Source organism: Macaca thibetana, chromosome 20 (genome assembly GCF_024542745.1).
Source record: "Macaca thibetana thibetana isolate TM-01 chromosome 20, ASM2454274v1, whole genome shotgun sequence".
Classification (NCBI taxonomy): domain Eukaryota; kingdom Metazoa; phylum Chordata; class Mammalia; order Primates; family Cercopithecidae; genus Macaca; species Macaca thibetana.
Window position 1 is genome coordinate 33,283,952 of NC_065597.1, and position 26,194 is coordinate 33,310,145.

The following is a 26,194-nucleotide window of genomic DNA, read 5'->3' on the forward strand; positions in this document are numbered from 1 at the left end:
CCCGGCTGATTTTTGTAATTTTAGTAGAGGTGGAGTTTCACCATGTTGGCCAGGCTGGTCTCGAGCTTCTGACCTCAGGTGATCCGCCTGCCTTAGCCTCCCAAAGTGCTAGGATTATAGGCATGAGCCACCGCTCATGATCCAAGTAGAGCTTCTAAATACAAAGGACCCCATGGTTGTATGAGGCAATACAGACTGAGTATCCCTTCTTGGAAATGCTTGGGATCAGAAGTGTTTTGGGTTTTGGGTTAAAAAAAATTTTTTAACCATTTGCATTATACTTGCTTAATATACACCTTCAGTTCAAAAATCCAAACTCCAAAATGCTCCAATGAGCATTTCCTTTAAACATTGGCATTCAAAAAGTTTTAGATTTTGTAGTGTTTGGGATTCAGATTTTCGGATTTGGGATGCTCAACCTGTGATAGCAACCTAAGATAGGAAAATTGGTTTAACTGTCAAGTAAACATTTACCCTACTTGACATTTGTTTTAGAGGTCAGTCGCTTCTTCATGTGCTTGTTAAAGGTAATGACTATGCATGGTGTTTTTGTCTATAAGTACATATATTATCTTAGACTGTGATATACTAGTATAAAAATTGCATGCCTGTTTGCTTTGATATGTTTGGGTTTGGGCATAATTTTTGACAAAGTGGTTGAAGCTATGGAATGTTTCTTGGAGAATTTTAAAATATTTTGGTTGTACTGTGTACTAGTTCATTTCAGAAGTGCAAATTAGTTTCAAGAGAAAGCCAGCACTCAGAAAATTCTAGTGATGAGTGACAAGTGCAGAGGGATAGGATGTGGCAGAAATTTGGCTACATGTTCCAGCAAGTTTTCTTTCCCCTTTCCCTTTACTTCTCATCTCTTACCCAGGCTGAAATGCTGTGGTGTGATTATAGCTCATTGCAGCCTCGAACTCCTGCACTCTATCAATCCTCCCAGCTCAGCCTCCCAAATAGCTGGGAGTACAGGCGCATGCCACGAGACCAGGCTCACTTTTGTTTTGTTTTGTTTTGGAGACGGAATCTTGCTCTGTCACCCAGGCTGGAGTGCAGTGGCGTGATCTCGGTTCACTGCAGTCTCTGCCTCCCAGGTTCAAGTGATTCTTCTGCCTCAGCCTCCTGAGTAGCTGGAACTACAGGCGTGCACCACCATGCCTGGCTAATTTTTGTGTTTTTAGTAGAGATGGGATTTCACCATGTTAGCCAGACTGGTCTTGAACTCCTGACCTTAGGCAAACCGCCCACCTTGGCCTCCCAAAGTGCTGGGATTACAGGCGTGAGCCATTACGCCCAGCCTCGACTTTTTAATACTTATTTAATATTTGTAGACATGGGATCTTGCTGTCTTGCCCAAGGTTGGCCTCAAACTCCTGGCTCAAGCAATCCTTCCACCTCAGTCTTTCAAAGCAATGGGACCACAGGTATGAGCCACTGTGCCCGGCCTCAACAAAGTTTATTTATTAGAAAATCAAATTGGTACTCAGGAGGCTGAGGCAGAAGAATCGCCTGAACCCTGCAGGGCAGAGGTTGCAGTGAACTGATACCGTGCCACTGCACTCCAGTCTGGGTGACAGAGTGAGACTCCATCTCAAAAAGAAACAAAAAAAATAAAAATCAGATTGGTTTACTTACATGTTCTGGGGAATAGGAACTGATTTTTTTTACTTTTTCCCCTCTATTTTAGGAGTGTTTCTCAGGAGCTATCGGAAACTATCCTCACCATGGTAGCCAATTGCAGTAATGTTATGAATAAGGCCAGACAACCACCACCTGGAGTTATGCCAAAAGGCCGTCCTCCTAGTGCTAGCAGCTTAGATGCCATTTCTCCTGTTCAGGTAAATGAGTGCTACATTCGATACATCTTCGTTTGCCATAGATTTGGAATAGAATAAGCTTCTATGTCTTTAATAAATTGTCTGAATTTGTTACATTTTAGATAACTGCATGTCTAGCATCCACTTATTTTAAAGGAGATATGTAAATAGGCATTGTAGTTAAGAATAGATTTTATCATCAAATAGAACGTGACGCTAAGAGGAAATATACAAACAACTTATTTAGGTAAATGAAGAGGGTTTCTTTTTAAAATATGAATTACATAGACTCTTGAGACCTAAGCACTGCCTTTGAACCTGATGTGTCTTGTTTGTAGCTTCACGGGCCAAGCAACAGTGCTAGAGCATAACGACTTGTTATAACTGGGGCTCTTCAGCTCTCAACTGAACTGCTCTTTTAAAAACAAGGTACATTTAAGTTACTCCCTGACATCAACCACCCCCTTCTCTCTGGGAGCAACATATTGCGCTTCTATTTTCAGATGCATTGAATGGCATATTGGGTTTTAAGGAAAGAAAGAGGCTAAAACTTAGTGATTCAGTGGCTACTTCCCTATAAAAGGCATTTGCTTGTCACATTCTATAGCCATGAAGGTATGAAGTAGTGCCACAAACTTAAGCCTGGAAGTGCAGTTATTAGATATTTAAAAAATACATATTTTGGTGAATAACATACCTTGTTTTTGTTTTCAAAATTGGAGCTGATCTTCCCCCACCTCCAAAATCCCCAAATTTTGACTAAATTTATTTTGACTGGGAGATTTGTTTCTAATTTCTAATATTTCTATTTATGTTGAAACTTAAATTTAGCTTGAGAGATTGTTTTAAAGTGACTTATTGGAATTTGTGAGGATTTATTAATATAACTGTCCCATGTCACCACTAAAAGTTTAGGGCAGTTCATCTTAAGTGTTGTTCATTAGATTTTATAGCCCTTTTTATGGCTCTGTTATAGGTTGAGCATCCTTAATCTGTAAATCTAGAATGCTCCAAAATCAAACTTTTGGAGCACTGACATGACACACCACAAGTAGAAAATTCCATACCTAATCTGATGTTATGTGTTGAGTCAGAACATAGTCATAGTTTTGTTTCACGCACAAAATGCTTAAAAAAATATTTTATAAGATTACATTCTGGTTATGTGTATATAGGTATATGTGAAACAAGTGAATTTCATGCTTTGACATGGGTCCCCTCCCCATGATGGGATTGTTATGATACCTGGTTATGTGTGCGCAAATAATCCAAAATTGAAAACTTTTCTGGTCCCAAGTATTTTCGATAAGGGATTCTCAACCTGAACTTTGTCAAAGGCAAACTCTTTAAACCTATTCCATATGTGACACAGTAAGAAAAGTGACTGACACGCTTGACTTGATAACTGGGATTTAAGTATCATTGTGATTGAGTGGGTGTAATAGTTTGCTTTTTAAGAGTATGAAGAGCTGTTGTTAAAGACTGCTTTATGTGTGTCTGCCTTTCCTCGAAGTATGTTTAATACATTTTTATAATGTTTTTCTTTAGATTGACCCTCTTGCTGGAATGACATCTCTTAGTATAGGTGGTTCAGCTGCCCCTCACACCCAGAGTATGCAGGGTTTTCCTCCAAATTTGGGTTCTGCATTCAGTACCCCTCAGTCACCAGCAAAAGCATTTCCACCCCTTTCAACCCCCAATCAAACCACTGCATTCAGTGGTATTGGAGGACTTTCATCACAGCTTCCAGGTAAGGGGGAGGCAAATGAGAGCGTGGATTATTCATAAGTTTCATTATGCCTTACTATTTCGTAAGGGGTTTGGAGTCACTATGACAAGGAAAGCTGTTTAAATGAAATTGTGAAAGCTCCTTCAGTATCCAAAGTTAGGAAAAGAAAAACAGATTATATTCCATTCAGTCTAATTGGAGGAAAGAATTAGGATATTTGTAGTTGTAAAGTTAATTGAATTATTTAGTAAGGATTTTGTGTTAACATGATAATATAAGTGGTAACATGTATGTTAATCACTTTCTAAAGGGCTTAGATCAAGAACTAACAGCTTTATGAATTCAGGTTGGTATAATAAAGTTAGAAACTATTGTACATATCAGGTTCAGGCATATGTTCTGCCTGCCTTATTGCATTTCACCAACCTTGAAGATGATAGGACATCCTAAAAACATTTTAAGGTTTTTTTTTTTTTTTTTTTTTTTTTTTTTTGCGGGGGACGGGGTTTCGCTCTTGTTGCCCAGGCTGGAGTGCAGTGGCGCTATTTCGGCTCACTGCAACCTCAGCCTCCCAGGTTTAAGCGATTCTCCTGCCTCACCTCCTGAGTAGCTGGGATTACAGGCACCGGCCACCATGGCTTGCTAGTTTTTTGTATTTTTAGTAGAGACCGGGTTTCACCATGTTGGCCAGGCTCACCTCAAATTCCTGACCTCAGGTGATCCACCCACCTTGGCCCCCCAAAGTGCTGGGATTACAGACGTGAGCCACCGCACCTGGCCACGTTTTCAGTTTTTTTCCCAGATACCGTGGCATGTAACTTCACATTGAAGTAAAAGCTACATTTTTTTGGTTGTTGTGGTTGTTTGTTACCTACATCTTCTTAGCCCCCTGTACCTGTTATGTTGACACTGTAAGTTCGGGCACTAAAACCTAAGGACTTCAGTGTTATCATTGACTCTGATCTAGTTAACATTGCTGCTCTGTGCTTCTGGCTTTTATGATTAATTCATTTAAATAAACGTTACTGAACTTACTAAGGCCTTCCTAGCAAAGCTCTAATTACTGTAAGATTCCGTTTGTCAGAGTTGAGAGGAATAAAGAAGTTTTGAGACTCATGGTAACTTTAAAAGATGGTATCATGAAATTATCTGATTTGAATAATTGAGAAAAGCTAGCCACCTCCTTATTTTAACTACCTTGGGTATGGGAGTATGTGCTTCGAGAATGTATACTTAATTTTTTGCACATTATCAAGAATATAAATAATTCCAGATGCTGAAGAAATTTGGATTATCTGTTGTTACTGCCTAGTTTGTAGGCTCTGTAAAATTGAATAGATGTAATAAGGGAATTAACAAAGGCTCTGACTTTTAAAGTAAGAGTTATTATGACTATTTTAAAAGTCAGTCTTATTAATACATCTGAGATGTTAATAAAATCAAGAATATGAATAATGATAGGATTTGTGGCTGCCTTCATTCTCTCTAGTAGGTGGTCTTGGCACAGGCAGCCTGACTGGTATAGGAACTGGTGCTCTTGGACTCCCTGCAGTGAATAACGACCCTTTTGTACAGAGGAAATTGGGCACCTCTGGACTGAATCAGCCTACATTCCAGCAGAGTAAGATGAAACCTTGTAAGTGGTAGTGTTGTCTGTGATTGTGAAGTGTGACTGATAAAAATGTTTAGTTGTATGTCTCATTTGTGTTAATAGGGCCATATGTTGATGTGCCTTCTAGACCAGTGGGAATAAATTCACAAATTTGAATTATTAAAATAAAAGTTAGAGATATCAATCCACTTTTGCTGTGGATTCCCAGAACAAAGTCATGGTTAGTAAGAGGCTGCATCCTGAGGGTGTTTGTCCTAAAAGTAAGAAATAGATAAGATAAAGAGAAATTAATATGTGGTAGATAAATGAATGTAACTCTTGTACTTAACCTAAACATGTGTTGAGTTTTTTTTAAAGCAAGTCAGGAGTGACAAGGAAAATTTCAGATTTCTGTTTCCAATTTTTGTTTCACCTCCTTAGTGATTTTTTATCCTAACTAAATTCATAGAAGTCATCTTTATAAATCCATAGGTATAATTGACTGAAGTCCTTGTCATTGGGACTGTGTAGTCATGACACGAGATTTGAAAGTATTCCAACTGACTTGATAACGTTAGTGTGAAAGTCTTGTCTGAATGTTATGTTTTGTAGCATGCTTTGTGTTTACATCAGTCTTTCATGCACATGCATGATAATTATATGTTAAATGTGATTTTTATTATAAAGTGATAAAGATTTGTTAACTTAATGAGGTTGTATTAAGGGTAAGTGCATTATGAGTTTGAACCAAGTTAACTTTTGTGTTGTAATGAGTCCTGATGAAGATAATACTAATGTAGAATTATGGAAGGCACTTTGTTAAGGATCTTTTATGTCTACCCTAGAACACGTTAATACTGAAACTTGACCACTTAATACCTTTTTCAGTTTTTTTATATTTCCCTTAAAGTTAGAACTGCAATAGTCTCTGGCTGTCTGTGTTTTATGGGGAAGTGGAAGAAGGGCTTAAATACCCACTGATGCCTTTTTTGTTTCCAACAGCGGACTTGTCTCAGGTGTGGCCAGAGGCAAACCAGCACTTTAGTAAAGAGATAGATGATGAAGCAAACAGCTATTTTCAGCGAATATATAATCATCCACCACATCCAACCATGTCTGTTGATGAGGTGAGTGTCTAGGATGATCCGATTATTTATTGTTTAAGCCAGTCTTAAATAAATGTCCTTTTCAGTGTTTTTAGAAATCCAGCTCAAAGTGCTCTGATATAGCAATGTGTATTTTGAAACCTTAATATTTGTCTCAAGCTCTTTTGGTAAATATTCTACTTAACAGTCTTTTGTCAAGGATATTTGAGAAAGGCACTTAGTAATTGTTTCCTTTATGTGTGCGTTGTTTTTTTTGTCTTGCTTTTCCAGGTATTAGAAATGCTGCAGAGATTTAAAGACTCTACTATAAAGAGGGAACGAGAAGTGTTTAACTGTATGCTAAGGAACTTGTTTGAAGAATATCGTTTTTTTCCCCAGTATCCTGATAAAGAGTTACATATAACAGCCTGCCTGTTTGGTGGTATAATTGAGAAAGGACTGGTCACTTACATGGCACTAGGTCTGGCTCTACGATATGTTCTTGAAGCCTTACGCAAGCCTTTTGGATCCAAAATGTATTATTTCGGGATTGCTGCACTAGATAGATTTAAAAACAGGTAAGTGGATAGGTTTCCTATGAAGTGTCTCTTCCCTGACCCCACAGACAGGGTCTTAACTCTTACCCAGGCTGGAGTGCAGTGGCACGATCTTGGCTCACTGCAGCCTTGACCTCGCGGGCTCAAGTGATTCTCTCACTTCAGCCTCCTGAGTAGCTGGGACCACAGGTGCATACCACTATGCCCAGCCTTTTGTATTTTTTGTACAGACAGAGTTTCACCATGTTACTCAATCTGGTCTTAAACTCCCGCCTCGGTCTCTGAAAGTTCTGGGATTATGGTGTGAGCCACTGTGCCTGGCCTGAAGCTTTTTTTTTTTTTTTTTGAGATGGGGTCTTGCTCTGTTGCCCAGGCTGGAGTGCAGTGGTGCGATCTGGGCTCACTGCAACCTCCACCTCCGGAGTTCAAGCGATTCTCCTGCCTCAACCTCCCGAGTAGCTGGGATTAGAGACGCGTGCCACTGCACCCAGCTAATTTTTGTATTTTTAGTAGAGACAGGGTTCCATCATGTTGGCCAGGCTTGAACTCCTGATGTCAGGTGATCCATCTGCCTCGGCCTCCCAGAGTGCTGGGATTGTAGGTGTGAGCCACTGGGCCCGGCTAAAGCTTCTCTTTTTAAAAATAATGGTAGGAAAACTAAAATGAGAGCAGAGGTTTTTGGTTGGATATTTATGAGGTATACTTTGTACAGTAGAAGTCTTCCCTTTTAGGTGTATAGTTCTTTGAATTTGGGCAAATTTATGTAGTTCTGTAACTCCCACCACAATCAAGATACAGAATATTTTGGAACTCCTGAATTCAAGTGATTGTCCTGCCGCGGCCTCCCAAATTGATGGGATTATAGGCATAAATCAGCATGCCCGGCTGATGCAGAATATTTTCATCATCTCCCAAGAGGTTTCCTTGTTCCCCTTTGTAGTTAGTCCCCTTCCCTGACTCGCAATCTCTGATAATCTCTAAAGTTTTTCTAGAATGTCATTTACACGGAGTCATAGAAATATGTAGTTTTTTTGAGATTTATGTTACTACATGTTTCAGTAGTCTTTGTGTAGTATTCTATATGAGTTGACTACAAATTATTTTTCCATTCGTATGTAGGTGAAAATTTGAATTGTTTCCAGATAAACGGCTCATTTTAATCTATTTTTAAGTAAAATATAGCCTTTAAAAATCAAAGGTAGTGTTTTTTCTGATGTAAATCCAGTGAAAATCATCAGTATTTTCTCCTTCTACTTTTGTTTTCTTCCCTTTGACATTTTCTTCAAATAAGTTATTCATAGGTAAGATGGAGAAAATGACCTAGATTAGCATTTGGACAAAAACATTTTGTTAGTGCTGCTTCTGTTCTGACACGAAATGATGGCAGAATGATTTTGTTGGCAGATTGAAGGACTATCCCCAGTATTGTCAGCATTTGGCTTCTATCAGTCACTTTATGCAATTTCCACATCATTTACAGGAGGTAAGTGCCCTCTGTACCTAAAACCCAAATAGCTGTGCAGTATTTGGAGGGTTTAATATTTTGGCTTTTTTTGTAGACTTGATGGTAGTGGCATTAAGATTTCTTAATAAAATTGGCATGATATAGGTATACATATTAGTTGAGGTTGTTCATTTTGTGGCCTTACAAGAGAACATGAAAAAATAATCATTCTTGGATTATCTTTTCTAAGTAGCAGGCTTACTTCAAAAACTTTTTACTCATTCTTTTAACCTGATAATGGAGTTGAAGAATAAACAGTTCTACTAAGAGAATCTTTATCTTAGGTAAAGTACAGACACCCTGCCTCATTCTAAAAGGGGATTGGAGTGGGAATCTTGTATGTAAAAATGTGAAATTTTTATGAGTTAATATGAGCCAAAGCTGTTACGCATAAGACTTAGATCATGTTTATTAAAAATAAAGGCTTCTTAACACTTCCTTAGATTCCTTTGAGGTGTGGTTTTTGTTTTGTTTTTGTTTTTGTTTTGAGATGGAATCTTGCTCTGTCGCCCAGGCTGGAGTGAGACAATCTTGGCTCACTGCAACATCTTCCTCCCGGGTTCAAGTGATTCTCCCATCTTAGCTTCCTGAGTAGCTGCGATTACAGGCGCCTGCCATCATGCCCGGCTAATTTTTGTCTTTTTGTAGAGACGAAGTTTCACCCTGTTGACCAGGCTGGTCTTGAACTCCTGACCTCAGGTGATCTGCCCACCTCCGCCCTGCAGAGTGCTGGGATTACAGGTGTAAACCACTGCACCCGCCTGAGATGCTTATTTAAAAGGAGTCAGTCCCTGGGAAAATAGACCTAGGGAATATACATTTTAAAAACCATTTTATATGATCGTTATTTTTACTGAAATTTGAGAAGCTTGTTGCAGTGACTGATTTTAGGTTAATTGGTAAGCATTATCTATACCTTTGTCTTGGTTTTGGTCAACATCAGTTTACATAGAACAGGGAAGTTGGTTAATTGACTATTTTTAACATGCAGTAGACAACTTTATAAGATCTTATTTTAAGAAATCAGGATGATCAGAATTTGAACCTACTTGATATTCTGTATTTTAATTTAGTTCAGTGCTCCCTACCTCATCCTTCTAGATTTATTAGGAGGGCAGGGTTATTGTAATGACTTAATCTCTGGGAATGTGGAGTATATTCATTCAAGTGAGTGGACTGAGACAAATTAAGAGACAGGAATATGGAGCTTGAAAGACTTGGAGAAAGAGTGAGTTAGCAGGAGAGCGATCACTCAAAACTAGTCCCTAGCACCCACTGTATGTAGCAAGATAGCCAGAGAGAGAGGAGAGAGAGAGAGCATCACTTTCTGTACTTTGTCAGCATAAAGGGCTATACTTTCTTCTGAGACTCTCTTTCCTACTTTAGAAATGTCCCTCTAAAAAGAAAACTGTTGTATACATAATTGGTAGGTTTAGTTCTGCTAGGTAAGGACTGTTGAAATAGCTTCGGGATCCTTATGTCAGCACTCTAAATTGTGTGGGGATGGGCTCTGTATTTTTTTGTAATAGCTTTATTGAGATAATAACTCATACTACCACGGTTTTTGTTTTTTAAGACCTTTGGTTTCTCATTGCTGCCTAATTAGAAAAGAGATGAGTTTACTGTATGAATTATTAAGACTTTTAAAGTTTGCATTTTTTAAGGAGTTTAAAGGCATTTATATGCAGTATCTGGGGCTGCTGCTTTAGAAGTTGTTTTGCTGTAGTTCTCTCATAAATACTAAGATTTTATCGCTGAAGGAGTTCATGGAATCTACTTACGTACTAGTGCCAGGGTATGGGGCAAAGAGTATGGAGCTAGATGAACCAAAAAAGCATTCATGCATGTTTTTTACCCTCTCAGAAAAGAGGGACATATAATCCAGACTTAGCAATTAAGGTTAACTCTTTTTCCTCTCCCTACCCTTTTAGTATATTGAGTATGGACAGCAGTCTAGAGATCCTCCTGTGAAAATGCAAGGCTCTATCACAACCCCTGGAAGTATTGCACTGGCTCAGGCCCAGGCTCAGGCCCAGGTTCCAGCAAAAGCTCCTCTTGCTGGTCAAGTTAGCACTATGGTTACCACCTCAACAACCACCACTGTTGCTAAAACGGTTACAGTCACCAGGCCAACTGGAGTCAGCTTTAAGAAAGATGTGCCAGTAAGTAGATCTGTCTTTTTTCTCTTCTAGGATTTATGATTATATCACTAGTGAACATGTATTAGAATTTTATCATAACATGCCTACCAAAAAAGATATAAAAGACCAACATTTCTTCCTTTGTATCTCCCATCCTTATATTTCCCAGAGGCAAACATTATTAATAGTTCACTATTCTTGCCCACGTTTCTAATATACAATCATACCATGTGTATTTTTTAACACTAAGTCTGTATACATTATTGTACTTTTTTCAGAGAAGCACTTCAACTTATTTGCTTTATGTACTTTATTTATTTTTTTTTAGCCTTCTATTAATACTACAAATATAGATACGTTGCTTGTAGCCACAGATCAAACTGAGAGAATTGTGGAGCCCCCGGAAAATATCCAGGAGAAAATTGCTTTTATTTTCAATAATCTCTCACAGTCAAATATGACACAAAAGGTGAGCATGCTGTCATAGTTTATAAATTCCTTCTCTTTTCCTTAATGGACTAAAGGATATATTGTTGACCCTTTTACATACTCATTTTAAAGGTAGAGGTAATAAACTCAAAGGGAATATGTGTATTTAACCTAGTGGTTTTGGTAAACATTAAATAGTACCAATTTTTAAGATTTTGTTTTGCAGCTTTTTGAAATAAGCTGAATGTTCTCATGGTGATAGAAAGTTTCATTTGTACTAGTCATTAGTCAAAACTCATTTTCTCCCAGAGACTATTCAGAGTATTTATTACAACCTAATAACTGAGGCCGACTTTGTGAAAAGCATAAAGAATGCCACTTGCCTCCTCAGATTACATGGTAAGACAGTATAGTTGACCCTTGAGCAACATGGGGGTTAGGGTTGCCAATCCTCTATGTAGCCAAATCCTGGTATAACTTTTTATTCCCCCAGAGCTTAACTATTAACAGCCTACTGTTGACCAGAAGCCTTACTGTGATAAATAGTTGATTAACACATATCTTATATGCATATAATACTGTATTCTTAGAATAAAATAAACTGGAAAAAAATATTATGAAGGAAAATTATAAGGAAGAAAAGATATATTTACTATCTGTTAAGTGGAAATGATCATCATACAGGTCTTTATCTTCATGAGGAGGAGAAGAGGAAGTCTTGGTGTCTCCAAGGTAGTGGAGGTATTAATAGAAGAAAATATACATTTAATTTTACTCTGTGTCATTCATATCCTTGTTCAAGGGTCATCTGTACTTGGAAACACCAGAGTTAGCTAAAGATTCCTGTAGATGGAAATTTAGGAAAACATGGTTCTGGAATTTTCCCCATTCTTGGTTACACTGTGGGTCTGTTAATGGCAGCTTGTAGATTAGTAATTCAGGTGGAGATAGGGGACTACATGTTTTATGATTTTAAAGCTGAAAATGACCATAAATGTTTCAGTCCCAATCACCTATGGGTTGAGTTGTGATTGACTATGGAATTGAGCATACTCTTCTTCATAGCATCTATCTGGTGTGAAGGAAAGTCATGCTTTAGTATCTAGTTAGTTTTGCAAGGAGCCATTATAGTTAGTGCTGTAGAGAGTGCTGTATAGTATGGTTCATAGAAACCAAATGTTATTTTATCATAGTGTAATTCTGTGCTTCCCATGTCGTATTGACTGGCTAGGTTGAAGAGCTGAAGGAAACCGTGAAAGAAGAATTTATGCCTTGGGTTTCACAGTATCTGGTTATGAAGAGAGTCAGTATTGAGCCAAACTTTCATAGCCTGTATTCAAACTTCCTTGACACGCTGAAGAATCCTGAATTTAACAAGATGGTTCTGAATGAGACCTACAGAAACATTAAAGTAAGAGTTGGTTCTTGTATTTTCTTTAATTATTGCTTTGAATTTAGAAATATTTGATTATATAGGTAGGATTTTTGATATTTTTTGATATATATTGTCAATATTATGTACCTCTGGAAATTGCTGTAGATTTTGTTTCTTACATGGAACTAAATTTTATGAAGAACTTAAACTTATAGGCATACCCTGTGCATTTTCTTTGAAAGTAACCACTATTATAAATTGTTTTTGTCATGCCATACATGATTTTAGAACTTTACCATTGTTATGCATAAACAGCATAGTATTGGTTAGCATATTCTGTATGGTGTCACCCTCTGTACATCCTTTTCACTTTTTTTTCGCTTGCTTTTTTTTCTCCCCTGGATATTATTCGTGATAATGCTCTTTGCTGTAGTCCTTTGTTTTTTTTTCTTTTTAATTTTTTTGAGGCGTGGTCTCACTCTGTTGTCTAGGCTGGAGTGCAGTGGTGCGATCTCGGCTCACTGCAGCCTCCACCTCCCAGGTTCAAGCTATTCTCTTACCTCAGCCTCCCGAGTAGCTGGGATTACAGGTGTACCACCACGTCCAGTTAATTTTTGTATTTTTAGTAGAGATGGGGTTTCACCATATTGGCCAGGCTGGTCCCGAACTCCTGACCTCAGGTGTTCCACCCTCCTCAGCCTCCCAAAGCGCTGGGATTACAGGCATGAGCCACTGTGTCTGGCCAGTCCTCTTTTTTAAAAAACAGAAAATATAGTCTTGTGGAAAACCATTGTATGGATTTGTATTGCTGCTGGGCATTTGTGTTGTTAATCACTTCAACTATTATAAACAATACTGTCCTGAATGTTTTCATTTGTATCTTGTGGTCTTCAAGTGCCAGATATCTTTATACTCAAATCTGTTTGTGGAATAGCTGTTATCTAGGATTCTGTGCAGTTTAAGATCAAACTCTACTGAGCCGAGGCTTATTCAACAAAATTCAAGTATTTTAATTTCTAAACCATCATTTATTTCTTAGGAGGAAAAACTTCTAGAACCAGCATACAAGCATACAGCTATGGTCATTCTTTGCTCAATAACTTGGGTCATTGGTTTAGGAACCAGCACTATATTTAAACCTGTGGATGGAAATATTCCCCATTCTTGGTTACGCTGTAGTGCAAAAGAATTCCTGGCTCTCTGTTGCACAGCTGACTTGTGCCATTCTGCTGTTGCTGTATGGAGTTAAGGAACATGGCTCTATTTCGTTTTTATTATCTGATAGCAAGGGCGGTTGGGATACATAAAAGTTTTCACATACTCCACAGCAAAGTTTCAAGACCTTGGTTTTTAAACAGAAGTTTAAATATAACCCTAAATCAAGAGGTACCACAGAGTAGATGGGTATATACATGTGTGCATACCTGCAGCCAAAACACTCTCCTATGTTAATTCTGTCCCCCTTAGAAAAACAGTAACTGGAGAATCAATTAAATGGTTTGGGTTTTTTAGAAATTTGAAAAGAAGTATATAAACAGTATTATACTCTATCTCAGAAAGTTATCTTAGTTGACTGCAGAGATTTGTTAATGCCTGGATATACTGAGGATTGCAATAGGAGGGTAATTTGATTATATTCCTTTGTATACTTGCTTCCTTTAAGGACTTAAGCATGGCTATCATCCTCATTTAAATTAGCTTTAAATTAAATTCACTTCAAAATAGCTTTGTAGTTAGGTCTCTGCTTTAAACCTAGCTAAGGTTTTCAGAGTTGAAAATACTTTTCTAGGGGAGGATAGCTGACACATAAGTTTGTGTTCCTTTTGAATTTTGTACAATGTGTTTGTACCTATTTTGAAAAAAAATGTAAAGACTTCTTAAAGGTAAAAATGGCACTGTTGAATCATGAACACAGCAAAATGATATTGATAATGATATACAGAGTAATTCTACTTTGGGGCCTGTTGTTAGAAATGATGACTTGTCTTTAGGATAATGGAATTCTCAAATACTTAGTTGAGTTTTCTTTCATAAGCTCATTCTCATATCTTTCTTAATCTTACACTATTTCAGGTGCTCCTGACCTCAGATAAAGCTGCGGCCAATTTCTCAGATCGTTCTTTGCTGAAGAACTTGGGACATTGGCTAGGAATGATCACATTAGCTAAAAACAAACCCATCTTACACACTGTGAGTTTCAGCTAAATGTGTAAAAATTGAGAATCTTCAGCACATTATGATTACAAGTATTGGCTGTTTGGAGCTATTTGATGATTATTGGGGTTTTATAAGACCTTGGCCCATGTTTTGAGATGTTAACCCCTTTTTGTAAGACAAGGACTAGACATTATGTTGATTCCTGTTTTGGGGATAAGCTTGGCAAAATACTTTTCTTTGGTTATGTTATACCATTTTGGGGGGGTATATTCCCAGCTTTTGAAAGTATTTTTCTTATTCTAGGACTTGGATGTGAAATCATTGCTGCTAGAGGCTTATGTTAAAGGACAACAAGAATTGCTCTACGTGGTGCCCTTTGTTGCCAAAGTCTTAGAATCTAGCATTCGTAGTGTGGTGAGTAGATTTTAATATTTTATTTATGGCTAATTCCTAAGCATTGCTTTGTTTTAGCATGAGATCAAGAGATTATATTCTTAGTTCTTGTGAGGTAAAGCTAGTTAAGTCTGTTTTCCTTTATGGCACTTGGATTTCCAATTAGAGAGGCTGGGTAAAAGAGGAAAGATTGTGATGGTTGGCTTTGGTTTTTGGTGTTTTGTTTTGTTTTGTTTTGTTTTTGAAATGTGATATAGGTGAGAAGGCTAGGGGTTTTGTTATGGCTACACAGGTATAAGTGTTTATTTATTATTATTATTATTATTATTATTATTATTTTTTTTTTTTTTTTTTTTTTTTTTTTTTTTTTTGAGACGGAGTCTCGCGCTGTCACCCAGGCTGGAGTGCAGTGGCCGGATCTCAGCTCACTGAAAGCTCCGCCTCCCGAGTTCACGCCATTCTCCTGCCTCCGCCTCCCGAGTAGCTGGGACTACAGGCGTCGGCCACCTCGGCCGGCTAGTTTTTTGTATTTTTTAGTAGAGACGGGGTTTCACCGTGTTAACCAGGATGGTCTCGATCTCCTGACCTCGTGATCCGCCCGTCTCGGCCTCCCAAAGTGCTGGGATTACAGGCTTGAGCCACCGCGCCCGGCTATTATTATTTTTTTTTAATCCTTGTTTTTTGTTTTTTATTTGTTTTACCCCCCCCCCACCCACTTATGTTGTGTGTTGAATTGTTTTAAATAATCCAAATTAAAAGGGCACCTTTTGGGCCAGCTTAACATAATAGCTCTTTTTTAGGTTTTTAGGCCACCAAACCCTTGGACAATGGCAATTATGAATGTATTAGCTGAGCTACATCAGGAGCATGACTTAAAGGTAATTTACTGCTTCCTTGTCCTCTGGAACATTCTTTGCCTTCACATTATTAAAACTTGCAGTGAAGGCAGGGTATTTTGGGGAAAGTACTATAGTAACTGAAAGTAGCATATATTATGAATAAAACTAAAATTTTCTTTTAAAAATTCTAATCCAACTCTGGAACTATGCAGTTAAACTTGAAGTTTGAAATTGAGGTTCTCTGCAAGAACCTTGCATTAGACATCAATGAGCTAAAACCTGGAAACCTCCTAAAGGATAAAGATCGCCTGAAGAATTTAGATGAGCAACTCTCCGCTCCAAAGAAAGATGTCAAGCAGCCAGAAGAACTCCCTCCCATCACAACCACAAGTAAGTGTGCTAAGTAGTCAAGGAAGGCTTCTGTTAGCCAGGATATTCTCTTAAATGGTACATGTCCACGTCTATAGCAAACTATAATTTCCCACATAATGTAGTGGTGAAACTTTGTATGCATTTTGGTGAGCCTTCTAATTATCAAGCAAAAGTAATGACTACGCCTTGTGTTACCATCTTAGATTCTATCCTGGCAGTTCATGCATATTATTAACTAAATGTGATTTAATCAGTTGCCTCTCATATCCTAGCTAGGCTGGTTATCTCTCTTGTGTGAAGTTCCGGAAATAACTGCATACTATGATGGCCTGTTAACCCCTCAAATCTGGGTATGGCTACACCTGCTCAATCTGCCAAGGGAATTGGACTGTTTTATCTACATGAAGGAGATGAGAGAAGGGTGCAGGAGTGTTGGATGATTGGGAGTTGTGGTTAGAATAAATTGAGCTTTTCTTTCTCAGTCCTCAGCAGCTGAGAATCCCCAGATAAACTAAGAAACAGGCTAGGTTGAAAACAGACATCTTAATATAGACTGAGTTTGTAGGACTTGGGCCTGAGAATGTGGCATGGCTGCTCAGTTGATTTCTGTGCTGTGGGGCACTGCCACTGACATACTTTTAACGTGCTTGGTGTATATCTCTGTTATAACAGAATTTCCCTTTCAGGGTGGGAAAAATAAGACCTGCTACATCCTTCCCTCCTCCCCCAATTAGTTTAATTAGATAATGACCACTTAATATTAAGCTAATTTTATAGTAAAGGCAACAAATGTACTTTTAAAATCTCTTTATTACTTTACATTTAGCAACTTCTACTACACCAGCTACCAACACCACTTGTACAGCCACGGTTCCACCACAGCCACAGTACAGCTACCATGACATCAATGTCTATTCCCTTGCGGGCCTGGCACCACACATTACTCTAAATCCAACAGTAAGTAAACACTGCTTCATTCTCCCAGCTTCTAGTTTGTGATAAAGTAAACTTTGTTTGGTCACCTTTTCTTCAGCTCTTTGCCCTTCCCTCTGGATTCCTAGGTTGTAGAGTTTGTCAGAGAGGATGGAGATCTAGAACTGCTGTGTAGTTCAGTTGGGATTTTTCTTCTTCCCTTAAGAAATAGAGTGACTAGATGTTGGTTATATTGGTTCCTCATATCCAAACCCATGATACTAAAATTTAGCTGTCAATAAAATCACAATCTCCAGGAATTCCTTACACAGAGTAAAAGATGCTTAATGTATACCATAGCTTTTTATTTTCTTTATCTTGTCACTTTAGCCTTCTGCAGTAAGCCATTTCTTCCAGCTGAAGGCTGGAAATGAGCTGATCGTGCATGTGTATAAAATTTGTAGGCTAAGATCTTGAAGTAGGACTTAGTACTTTGAGTTATGTTGTTGTGGCCTGGGTTCCGGAAGGAGGTCTGATATAATATGGTCATGTAAGATGACCGCTCATCAATCCTTTTTCCTATACTTAGTATTTGCTTTGTACATTCAAGGGGAAATTGTATTATTATCTTTAGTCTTTTATTCTACTTAACAGAATATATAATCCAGAATCAGGTGAGTGGAGTTTTCGTTGTCCTTACTTTTTAGAAACTGAAAATGTTCACAAATACAGGAGTAACATTAATACATTGAGCTTTTTATTAAAAGGAATTGAAAGGGTATCAGAGAAATCATTTTAACCTTTTGTCCACCCCCCCGCCAATAGACATGCTACTTAGTTTTAGAGGGGTGGAGTGAGAGGCAGTGAGACACCTAGATCCAAAATTATGATTCATCTTTAGAATACTCTCAGTGTTCTGAACACTTTTTTTTTGTTTTGTTTTTTTTGTTTTTTTTTTTTTTTTTTTTGAGACGGAGTCTTGCTCTGTCGGCCGGGCTGGAGTGCAGTGGCCGGATCTCAGCTCACTGCAAGCTCCGCCTCCCGGGTTTACGCCATTCTCCTGCCTCAGCCTCCGGAGTAGCTGGGACTACAGGCGCCCGCCACCTCGCCCGGCTAGTTTTTTTTGTATTTTTAGTAGAGACGGGGTTTCACGGTGTTAGCCAGGATGGTCTCGATCTCCTGACCTCGTGATCCGCCCGTCTCGGCCTCCCAAAGTGCTGGGATTACAGGCTTGAGCCACCGCGCCCGGCCTGAACACTGTTATATGCTAGTTTATTTTATTGTTTTAATTCAACAAGTTAAAGGGACCAAGTAAGTTTTGGGGCATAATTTATGCCTACAATAAAAGATTAGAAACAGCCTTTCAAGTGAAGCCAAACATTTCAGTGGGTACTGTAAAATGCTCACTATTCTGATGAATTAATTTTAATATTAATAGTTTTTGTGGGAAGTCTTTTTTCTGTAAATTTGATTCTTTTTACATTTTTCAAGCTAAAAGAGAAGTTGCTTTCTTTTAAGAGCACTTGAGCCACAAATTTTAAATAAGCCAGCAGTGTGTCTTTAAGTAGTTAATGCATTATTATAATGAACAGCTTGTCCATTAAACTTGGATTTTAAAAAAAGACATATATATATTATTGCGTATCATAGGGTATACCGAATACTTTTCCCTGTGTGGAGCCCAGTTTCTGTTACCCAAATTTTCCATTGGTTAACTTTTAAGTAGAAACTGGTAGTTTTTGGTTAACCTTGATTTACAAAATCATGAGTGTGTTTGCCAGTAGGAATTGGATTGTCTTATTTAAACAAGGTGTTGACTTTGTCCTCCCCAACCCCCCAGATTCCCTTGTTTCAGGCCCATCCGCAGTTGAAGCAGTGTGTGCGTCAGGCAATCGAACGGGCTGTCCAGGAGCTGGTCCATCCTGTGGTTGATCGATCAATTAAGATTGCCATGACTACTTGTGAGCAAATAGTCAGGAAGGATTTTGCTCTGGATTCGGAGGAATCTCGAATGCGAATAGCAGCTCATCACATGATGCGTAACTTGACAGCTGGAATGGCAATGATTACATGCAGGGAACCTTTGCTCATGAGCATATCTACCAACCTAAAAAACAGTTTTGCCTCAGCCCTTCGTGTAAGTTGGCTATTTCGTTGATATAGGTACAAAACATATTACTACTTGTCTGTAATAAGTTTTTTCTTTGCCTGTATATGGCACTGGGCATTACCACTTATTGTTAATAATCACTATATTTGTTTGATAACTTCCATCATTTTAGATTGTAATTCTGTGAGGCAAAGCATCATGGCTGTGCTTTTTTTTTTTCTTTTTTTGCTGTTGTATCCTCAACACAATGTTTGACAGATAGTAGATACCCATATATTTATTGGTTTAAATAAATTAAGATTTAAAAAGGAAATGTGAAATCTAACAATACTCATTTCTGTTAATCAGGAAGGATGAAAGCTGTTTGAGAAGGCTGATACAAAATGACTTAAAGTGATGTTGCATGTGCACACACTTTTCAGATAATTCACTTACTAGTTTTGAGTCTCAGATATCATGGTTATTCAGGTATCATGATTAGTAATTTGTTTACTGCTTACTGATTTTTTTTGGGGTTTTTGCCTTTTTTTTTTTTTTTTTTTTTTTTTTTTTGAGGCGGAGTCTCGCTCTGTTGCCCGGGCTGGAGTGCAGTGGCCGGATCTCAGCTCACTGCAAGCTCCGCCTCCCGGGTTTACGCCATTCTCCTGCCTCAGCCTCCCAAGTAGCTGGGACTACAGGCGTCCGCCACCTCGCCCAGCTAGTTTTTTTTTTTTGTATTTTTTAGTAGAGACGGGGTTTCACCGTGTTCGCCAGGATGGTCTCGATCTCCTGACCTCGTGATCCACCCGTCTCGGCCTCCCAAAGTGCTGGGATTACAGGCTTGAGCCACTGCGCCCGGCCTGCCTTTTTTTTTTTAATGTTTGTTTCATGAGACAGGGTCTCACTCTGTAGCTTAGGCTAGAATGCAGTGGTGCAGTCTTGGCTCACTGCATCCTCCACCTCTGAGGTTCAACTGATTCTCATGCTTCAGCCTCCCAAGTAACTGGGATTACAGACATGTGCTACCACGCCCAGCTAATTTATGTATTTTTTTAGTAGAGAAGTGCTTTCACCATGTTGGCTAGGCTGGTCTCGAACTCCTGGCCTCAAGTGGTCTACCTGCCTCGGCCTCCCAAAGTACTGGGATTACAGGTGTGAGCCACCATGTCTGGCCTGCTTTACTGATTTTAAGACATGTTCACCATAAACTGATAAGGTGTCTAGGATATTTTTGTCTTAAAAGTGAGAAAGCTGTTAAGACTATTTCAAGATCACAGCTGATTGATTCATAAGTAGAGTCAGAACTTAAAATGCATTTGCCAAATGCACTGCAGTTTCTACTATCCTGTCTGTCCACATTAACTTTCAAGTCTTTTTTTTTCTATTCCCCCCACTCCCCCACCTCCATTAATAGACTGCTTCCCCACAACAAAGGGAAATGATGGATCAGGCAGCTGCTCAGTTAGCTCAGGACAATTGTGAGTTGGCTTGCTGTTTTATTCAGAAGACTGCAGTAGAAAAAGCAGGCCCTGAGATGGACAAGAGATTAGCAACTGTAAGTGTTTAGAATTTGCCTTTTAAGATTTTATTTCTTAATTTAGGGAAGTGCCTTATAACAAGAACCTCAGTGACTTTTTTTGTTTGCAGGAATTTGAGCTGAGAAAACATGCTAGGCAAGAAGGACGCAGATACTGTGATCCTGTTGTTTTAACATATCAAGCCGAACGGATGCCAGAGCAAATCAGGCTGAAAGTGAGAATTGGGGCCGTGTCTCTCCCCATTCTGTCTTTGTTTTATTTTTAATGTTCTTGTTGATTGAACTCCTTACTGGGACTAGGACAGCAGGGTTAAATGTTGTTTATGAGAAAACATCTTAACTTGTTAGCATTTCACTTAATGGCTGCCTGTGGAGCAGGTATGGAAATAGCTCCAAATTCCCTTGCTCCTCCAAAGTTGTTGAAATGCTACTACTGTAAGGAGTTCATGTGCCTTAACTAGTTTTCATGTTTCCCACCTTGGGCTTCTCACATTAATGGTTGCTTATTGTTCCCAATGAGACAGTGATAAATCTGATAATACTTACCAACTCCAAGGGAGAATTGCACTGGCATCGTCCCATGTGAGGCACTTTCCAAGAGAAACTTTCAGTTAATTTATAAATGAGGTGACTTTTAGCAGGATTCAGGGAAATGAGAAGCCCTCTTCTGAACTGCATTTGTTAGTGTGCATGTATGCTTAATCATACTGTTACATGTTGTAATGACTCTTGTGTCCCTGAGCTTACTCACATGCAGACTTTCCACTTTCAAAACAGTTTATTTTGATTATTGAGTGAATTCTGTCAAAATAGATTTTCTTCTTTCAAGGTTGGTGGTGTGGATCCAAAGCAGTTGGCTGTTTACGAAGAGTTTGCACGCAATGTTCCTGGCTTCTTGCCTACAAATGACTTAAGTCAGCCCACAGGATTTTTAGCCCAGCCCATGAAGGTAAATGTGTTTTAGATTAAATTGAGTGTTTTGCCAATTAATTTAAATGTTTTTGACATTTAATATATGTTTTTGACTTGCTTCCTGGGAGAAAAATTTACAGGGGAACCTATAGTTTTTGAGTTGTAGGTATTCTTTGTGTCCAATTAAGTATGACATACAGGGGATTAAAGAAAAAATTGACGTGGGTGTGGGTGATTTATCTTTAATGTTTGGCCTAATTAGAGGAATTTGCATGGTAACATAATAACTTTTGGGTTTTTATTTTTAAATTTTATTATTTATTTTTTTGAGACAAGGTCTTTCTCTGTCACCCAGGCTGGAGTGCAGTGGCGCAATCTCAGCTCATTGCAACCTCCACCTCCCAGGCTCAAGCGATCCTCCCACCTCAGCCTCTTGAGGAGCTAGGACTACAGGCGTGCACCACCTTGCTGAGCTAATTTTTGTATTTTTTATAAAGATGGGGTTTTGCCATGTTACACAGGCTAGACTCAAATTCCTGACCTCAAGTGATTGCCCATCTCAGCCTCGTAAAGTGCTAAGATTACAGGCCTGAGCCATTATGCCCAGACTTCCCATTTTTTAAATAAAAGAATTTTCTAAAATTTTCAAAGGTGTTTACAGAAAACTTGGAAATATAGGGAAAAACATTTTCCAGCTGAACCAGTTGAGAGTAAGTTGCTGACCTGATAGCCCTATCACTCCTGAATCCTTTGGTTTGTATTTCTTATAAAACCTTTTTCCTGTGTGACCACAGCACAACCATTAAGGTCAGAAATGAATACTAATACCTTACTCCATGTAATTCATAGACCTCATTCAAGTTTCACCAAGTATCCCAATAATGTTTAGTAAAAGACCTGTTTTAGAATCACACATTTCTTCAGTTGTCATATTTTTAAAGTCTCCCTCAGTTCTAGCTGGTATAGGTAACTCAGTTTTTCCTTATCTTTCATGACCATAACACTTCTGAAGATTATAGGCTAATTATTTTCTTTTTTTTCTTTTTTTTTTTTTTTGAGACGGAGTCTTGCTCTGTCGCCCAGGCTGGGGTGCAGTGGCCGGATCTCAGCTCACTGCAAGCTCCGCCTCCCAGGTTTACGCCATTCTCCTACCTCAGCCTCCTGAGTAGCTGGGACTACAGGCGCCCGCCAACCCGCCTGGCTAGTTTTTTTTGCTTTTTTTTTTTTTTTTTTTTTTTTTGAGACGGAGTCTCGCTCTGTCGCCCAGGCTGGAGTACAGTGGCCGGATATCGGCTCACTGCAAGCTCCGCCTCCCGGGTTCACGCCATTCTCCTGCCTCAGCCTCCCGAGTAGCTGGGACTACAGGCGCCCGCCACCTCACCTGGCTAGTTTTTTTTTTTTTTTTTTTTTTTTTTTTTTTTTTGAGACGGAGTCTCGCTCTGTCGCCCAGGCTGGAGTGCAGTGGCCGGATCTCAGCTCACTGCAAGCTCCGCCTCCCGGGTTTACGTCATTCTCCTGCCTCAGCCTCCCGAGTAGCTGGGACTACAGGTGCCCGCCACCTCGCCCGGCTAGTTTTTTTGTATTTTTAGTAGAGACGGGGTTTCACCGTGTTAGCCAGGATGGTCTCGATCTCCTGACCTTGTGATCCGCCCGTCTCGGCCTCCCAAAGTGCTGGGATTACAGGCTTGAGCCACCGCGCCCGGCCAGTTGTTTGTATTTTTTAGTAGAGACGGGGTTTCACCGTGTTAACCAGGATGGTCTCGATCTCCTGACCTCGTGATCCACCCTTCTCGGCCTCCCAAAGTGCTGGGATTACAGGCTTGAGCCACCGTTTTTTGCATTTTTTAGTAGAGACGGGGTTTCACCGTGTTAGCCAGGATGGTCTCGATCTCCTGACCTTGTGATCCGCCCATCTCGGCCTCCCAAAGTGCTGGGATTACAGGCTTGAGCCACCGCGCCCGGCCAGGCTAATTATTTTCTAAATGGCTTGATTTATTTGTCCAGTGTATTCTCATGGCTAGATTCAGATAATGCATTTTAAAAAATAGGAATGGCTCAGAAGTAATGCTGTATTTTTATTCTGTCCTATCAGGCTTTGACAGCTGGACTGAGTACTATACTTTTCATGGTTTGAAACACTTTCTTAGAATGTAGAGGGCTTAGTAGATGGTGCAAGTGGTGCTGCCCTCAGTCTGTCCCATTATTACTAATGCTCTCTTTAATCACTAGATTATGCTGCTGTCTGCCAGGTTTTCCTCTCTCAAATGAAACACCTCTTCCTTTGTGCCACCTTGTACCGCCCCACTTGATAGTATTAATTCTGAATAGCTCAGAAAGAAGGAAAAGAAGAGGCCCTCCATGTTTGAATGTAAAAATAAGAAAAAGGGAGTAAACATACTAATAGACCTCTATTTGATACATGTGTCAATAAAAAACCTTAACATTCTTTTGTCTCTTGTTGGTTGTTTCCTTCTCTAAAACAGCAAGCTTGGGCAACAGATGATGTAGCTCAGATTTATGATAAGTGTATTACAGAACTGGAACAGCATCTACATGCCATCCCACCAACTTTGGCCATGAACCCTCAAGCTCAGGCTCTTCGAAGTCTCTTGGAGGTTGTAGTTTTATCTCGAAACTCTCGGGATGCCATAGCTGCTCTTGGATTGCTCCAAAAGGTTGGTTCTTAAGCTATTACTTTAGAAAATGCTAGGTGTGTAAACATTTATTGACCTGCGCCACCGTCTACATATTTATACAGTTAAGCTTAAGATTTCATAATATAAATCAAGTTCTATAAGTAGGTGATTTTTTTTTCCCAATGTAGAATGTAGTCATAGAAGTTTTGAATGGTAAAATTGGAAATCTTTATTTTTTTCTTAAAGATATTCCTGAGATATGATTTGAAGAAACTTTAAAAGCCCTTCAGTTGTGTGTGTGTGTGTGTGTGTGTGTGTGTGTGTGTTTAAGAGACAGGGTCTCTCTCTGTCACCCAGGCTTGAGTGCAGTGACGTGATCATGGACTCAAGTGAGCCTCCCACTTTACCCTCTCGAGTAGCTGGGATTACAGGTGTGCACTGCCAAGCCAAGTTAATTTTTAATTTTTTTTGTAGAGACGGGTCTTGCTTTGTTGCCCAAGTTGTTCTCAATCTCCTGGGCTCAAGTGGCCTTCCCTCCTGAGCCTCCCAAAGCATTGGCATTATAGGCATGAGCCACTGAGCCCATCTGCCCTTTAGATTTTGAGGGACAAGTTGATCCAAGAATTTGGATCAGGGTAGGTAGGGAGCCCTGGGTTTTAACTACAGCAAAGCCTTTTATGACAATGAAGAGCACAGAATGAACTTAAACCAGATAGAATTTAGAGTGTGTGTGATAGGCAACTGAAGGGGATGTTTGGAGAGTGGAAAGGACAGGGAGGCTTTGGAAGGTATTTGGTACTTGGCATTGAGATTTGGTTTCTGGCTATGATAGTTGGGCCAAGCACCATATTTTCCATGGGTCTGAACACTTTCTTTCTCCCATAGGCTGTAGAGGGCTTACTAGATGCCACAAGTGGTGCTGATGCTGACCTGCTGCTGCGCTACAGGGAATGCCACCTCTTGGTACTAAAAGCTCTGCAGGATGGCCGGGCATATGGGTCTCCATGGTGCAACAAACAGATCACAAGGTCAGTAGCCATCTTCGAAAAGTAGTGAGTATTGGATCGCGACTGCCTTTTGACATAGATAGTACTGTTTATGTCCAGGGGTTTCCCTTTTTTCTAGTAGGTAGGTGGGACACTTGGACTTCCTACTTCTGAGAGGTGAGAATTGTTAAGTAGTTGTTTTCCATCTGGTCTCTACCTTCTCCCCATGTTGGATATAGAAAACTAGTACCTTATTTTGGGCAATAAATTGTAGGTCATTGTTTTAAAAGGTTTCAGTGATTTCTCAGAAGTGGTATTCATGTATAAGTATTTTAATGTCTTAAATGGAATCCTCTGTATCCTAGGTTTTGAAAGCAAAGCCTGGGCTATCTGTTCTATTTCATTACTGGCTGTTTTTCAATTTGGACACTGATTTACAGTTGAATCTCAAGGCATTCTTAATTTGGAGCACATTTCCATTGAGTACAATGGGCACATACAGTATGGTTAAGCCTATATGAGTAAAGATACTGAATTTTTTCTAGGTGCCTAATTGAATGTCGGGATGAATATAAATATAATGTGGAGGCTGTGGAGCTGCTAATTCGTAATCATTTGGTTAATATGCAGCAGTATGATCTTCACCTAGCGCAGGTATGGAAGGAATTTACTTGCAAGGACAAAAGGACTCAGGGAAGTATGTTTGCTCTTAAGTGTTTTCCCTCTTACGTTGTGTTTTCTGTGTTGCCAGTCAATGGAGAATGGCTTAAACTACATGGCTGTGGCATTCGCTATGCAATTGGTAAAAATCCTGCTGGTGGATGAAAGGAGTGTTGCTCATGTTACTGAGGCAGATCTGTTCCACACCATTGAAACCCTCATGAGGATTAACGCTCATTCCAGAGGCAATGCTCCAGAAGGGTGAGGATTAAACACTTTGAGATCCCTGTGCATTTAGTAGTCTCCTAATATCTTTAGGGATGAATGTGCAGACTTACCAACATTACTTGTTAAAACTGTTTTACCAACCACATATGGGTGGGTAGCTTTGGTAAGGGCTAATATTGTCACTTGAAGTATGAACGCTTAATTGACTGTGAAGTCTTCTTGGCACAGAGCAGTACATACGG

The 26,194-nt window shown here is 39.3% G+C and overlaps 1 protein-coding gene and 2 non-coding genes across 8 annotated transcripts in view; all 3 read left to right on the forward strand.

Annotated features, from left to right (window-relative positions):
* The window catches only part of CNOT1 (CCR4-NOT transcription complex subunit 1), a 108,068-nt gene that overhangs the window by 64,891 nt on the left and 16,983 nt on the right, over positions 1-26,194 (forward strand). For 2 of the 6 annotated variants that reach the window (XM_050772858.1, XM_050772861.1), the window contains exons 17-38: positions 1,691-1,841; positions 3,369-3,570; positions 5,039-5,185; positions 6,143-6,267; positions 6,517-6,803; positions 8,187-8,265; positions 10,218-10,448; positions 10,756-10,896; positions 12,088-12,267; positions 14,305-14,421; positions 14,692-14,802; positions 15,582-15,659; positions 15,833-16,010; positions 16,819-16,949; positions 18,745-19,041; positions 20,408-20,548; positions 20,641-20,745; positions 21,360-21,479; positions 23,926-24,117; positions 24,964-25,106; positions 25,610-25,718; positions 25,816-25,985. In XM_050772858.1, coding sequence (XP_050628815.1) covers positions 1,691-1,841; positions 3,369-3,570; positions 5,039-5,185; positions 6,143-6,267; positions 6,517-6,803; positions 8,187-8,265; positions 10,218-10,448; positions 10,756-10,896; positions 12,088-12,267; positions 14,305-14,421; positions 14,692-14,802; positions 15,582-15,659; positions 15,833-16,010; positions 16,819-16,949; positions 18,745-19,041; positions 20,408-20,548; positions 20,641-20,745; positions 21,360-21,479; positions 23,926-24,117; positions 24,964-25,106; positions 25,610-25,718; positions 25,816-25,985 — 3,435 coding nt within the window. The remainder of the gene's footprint in view (positions 1-1,690; positions 1,842-3,368; positions 3,571-5,038; positions 5,186-6,142; positions 6,268-6,516; positions 6,804-8,186; positions 8,266-10,217; positions 10,449-10,755; positions 10,897-12,087; positions 12,268-14,304; positions 14,422-14,691; positions 14,803-15,581; positions 15,660-15,832; positions 16,011-16,818; positions 16,950-18,744; positions 19,042-20,407; positions 20,549-20,640; positions 20,746-21,359; positions 21,480-23,925; positions 24,118-24,963; positions 25,107-25,609; positions 25,719-25,815; positions 25,986-26,194) is intronic. The other 4 variants (XM_050772860.1, XM_050772863.1, XM_050772859.1 and 1 more) reach the window with 2 other exon arrangements.
* LOC126945132 (small nucleolar RNA SNORA50) lies at positions 2,122-2,257 on the forward strand. Its single transcript, XR_007722309.1, has one exon. It is a non-coding gene; the product is annotated as a small nucleolar RNA SNORA50 (small nucleolar RNA).
* LOC126945130 (small nucleolar RNA SNORA46) lies at positions 13,355-13,489 on the forward strand. The gene has a single exon (XR_007722307.1). It is a non-coding gene; the product is annotated as a small nucleolar RNA SNORA46 (small nucleolar RNA).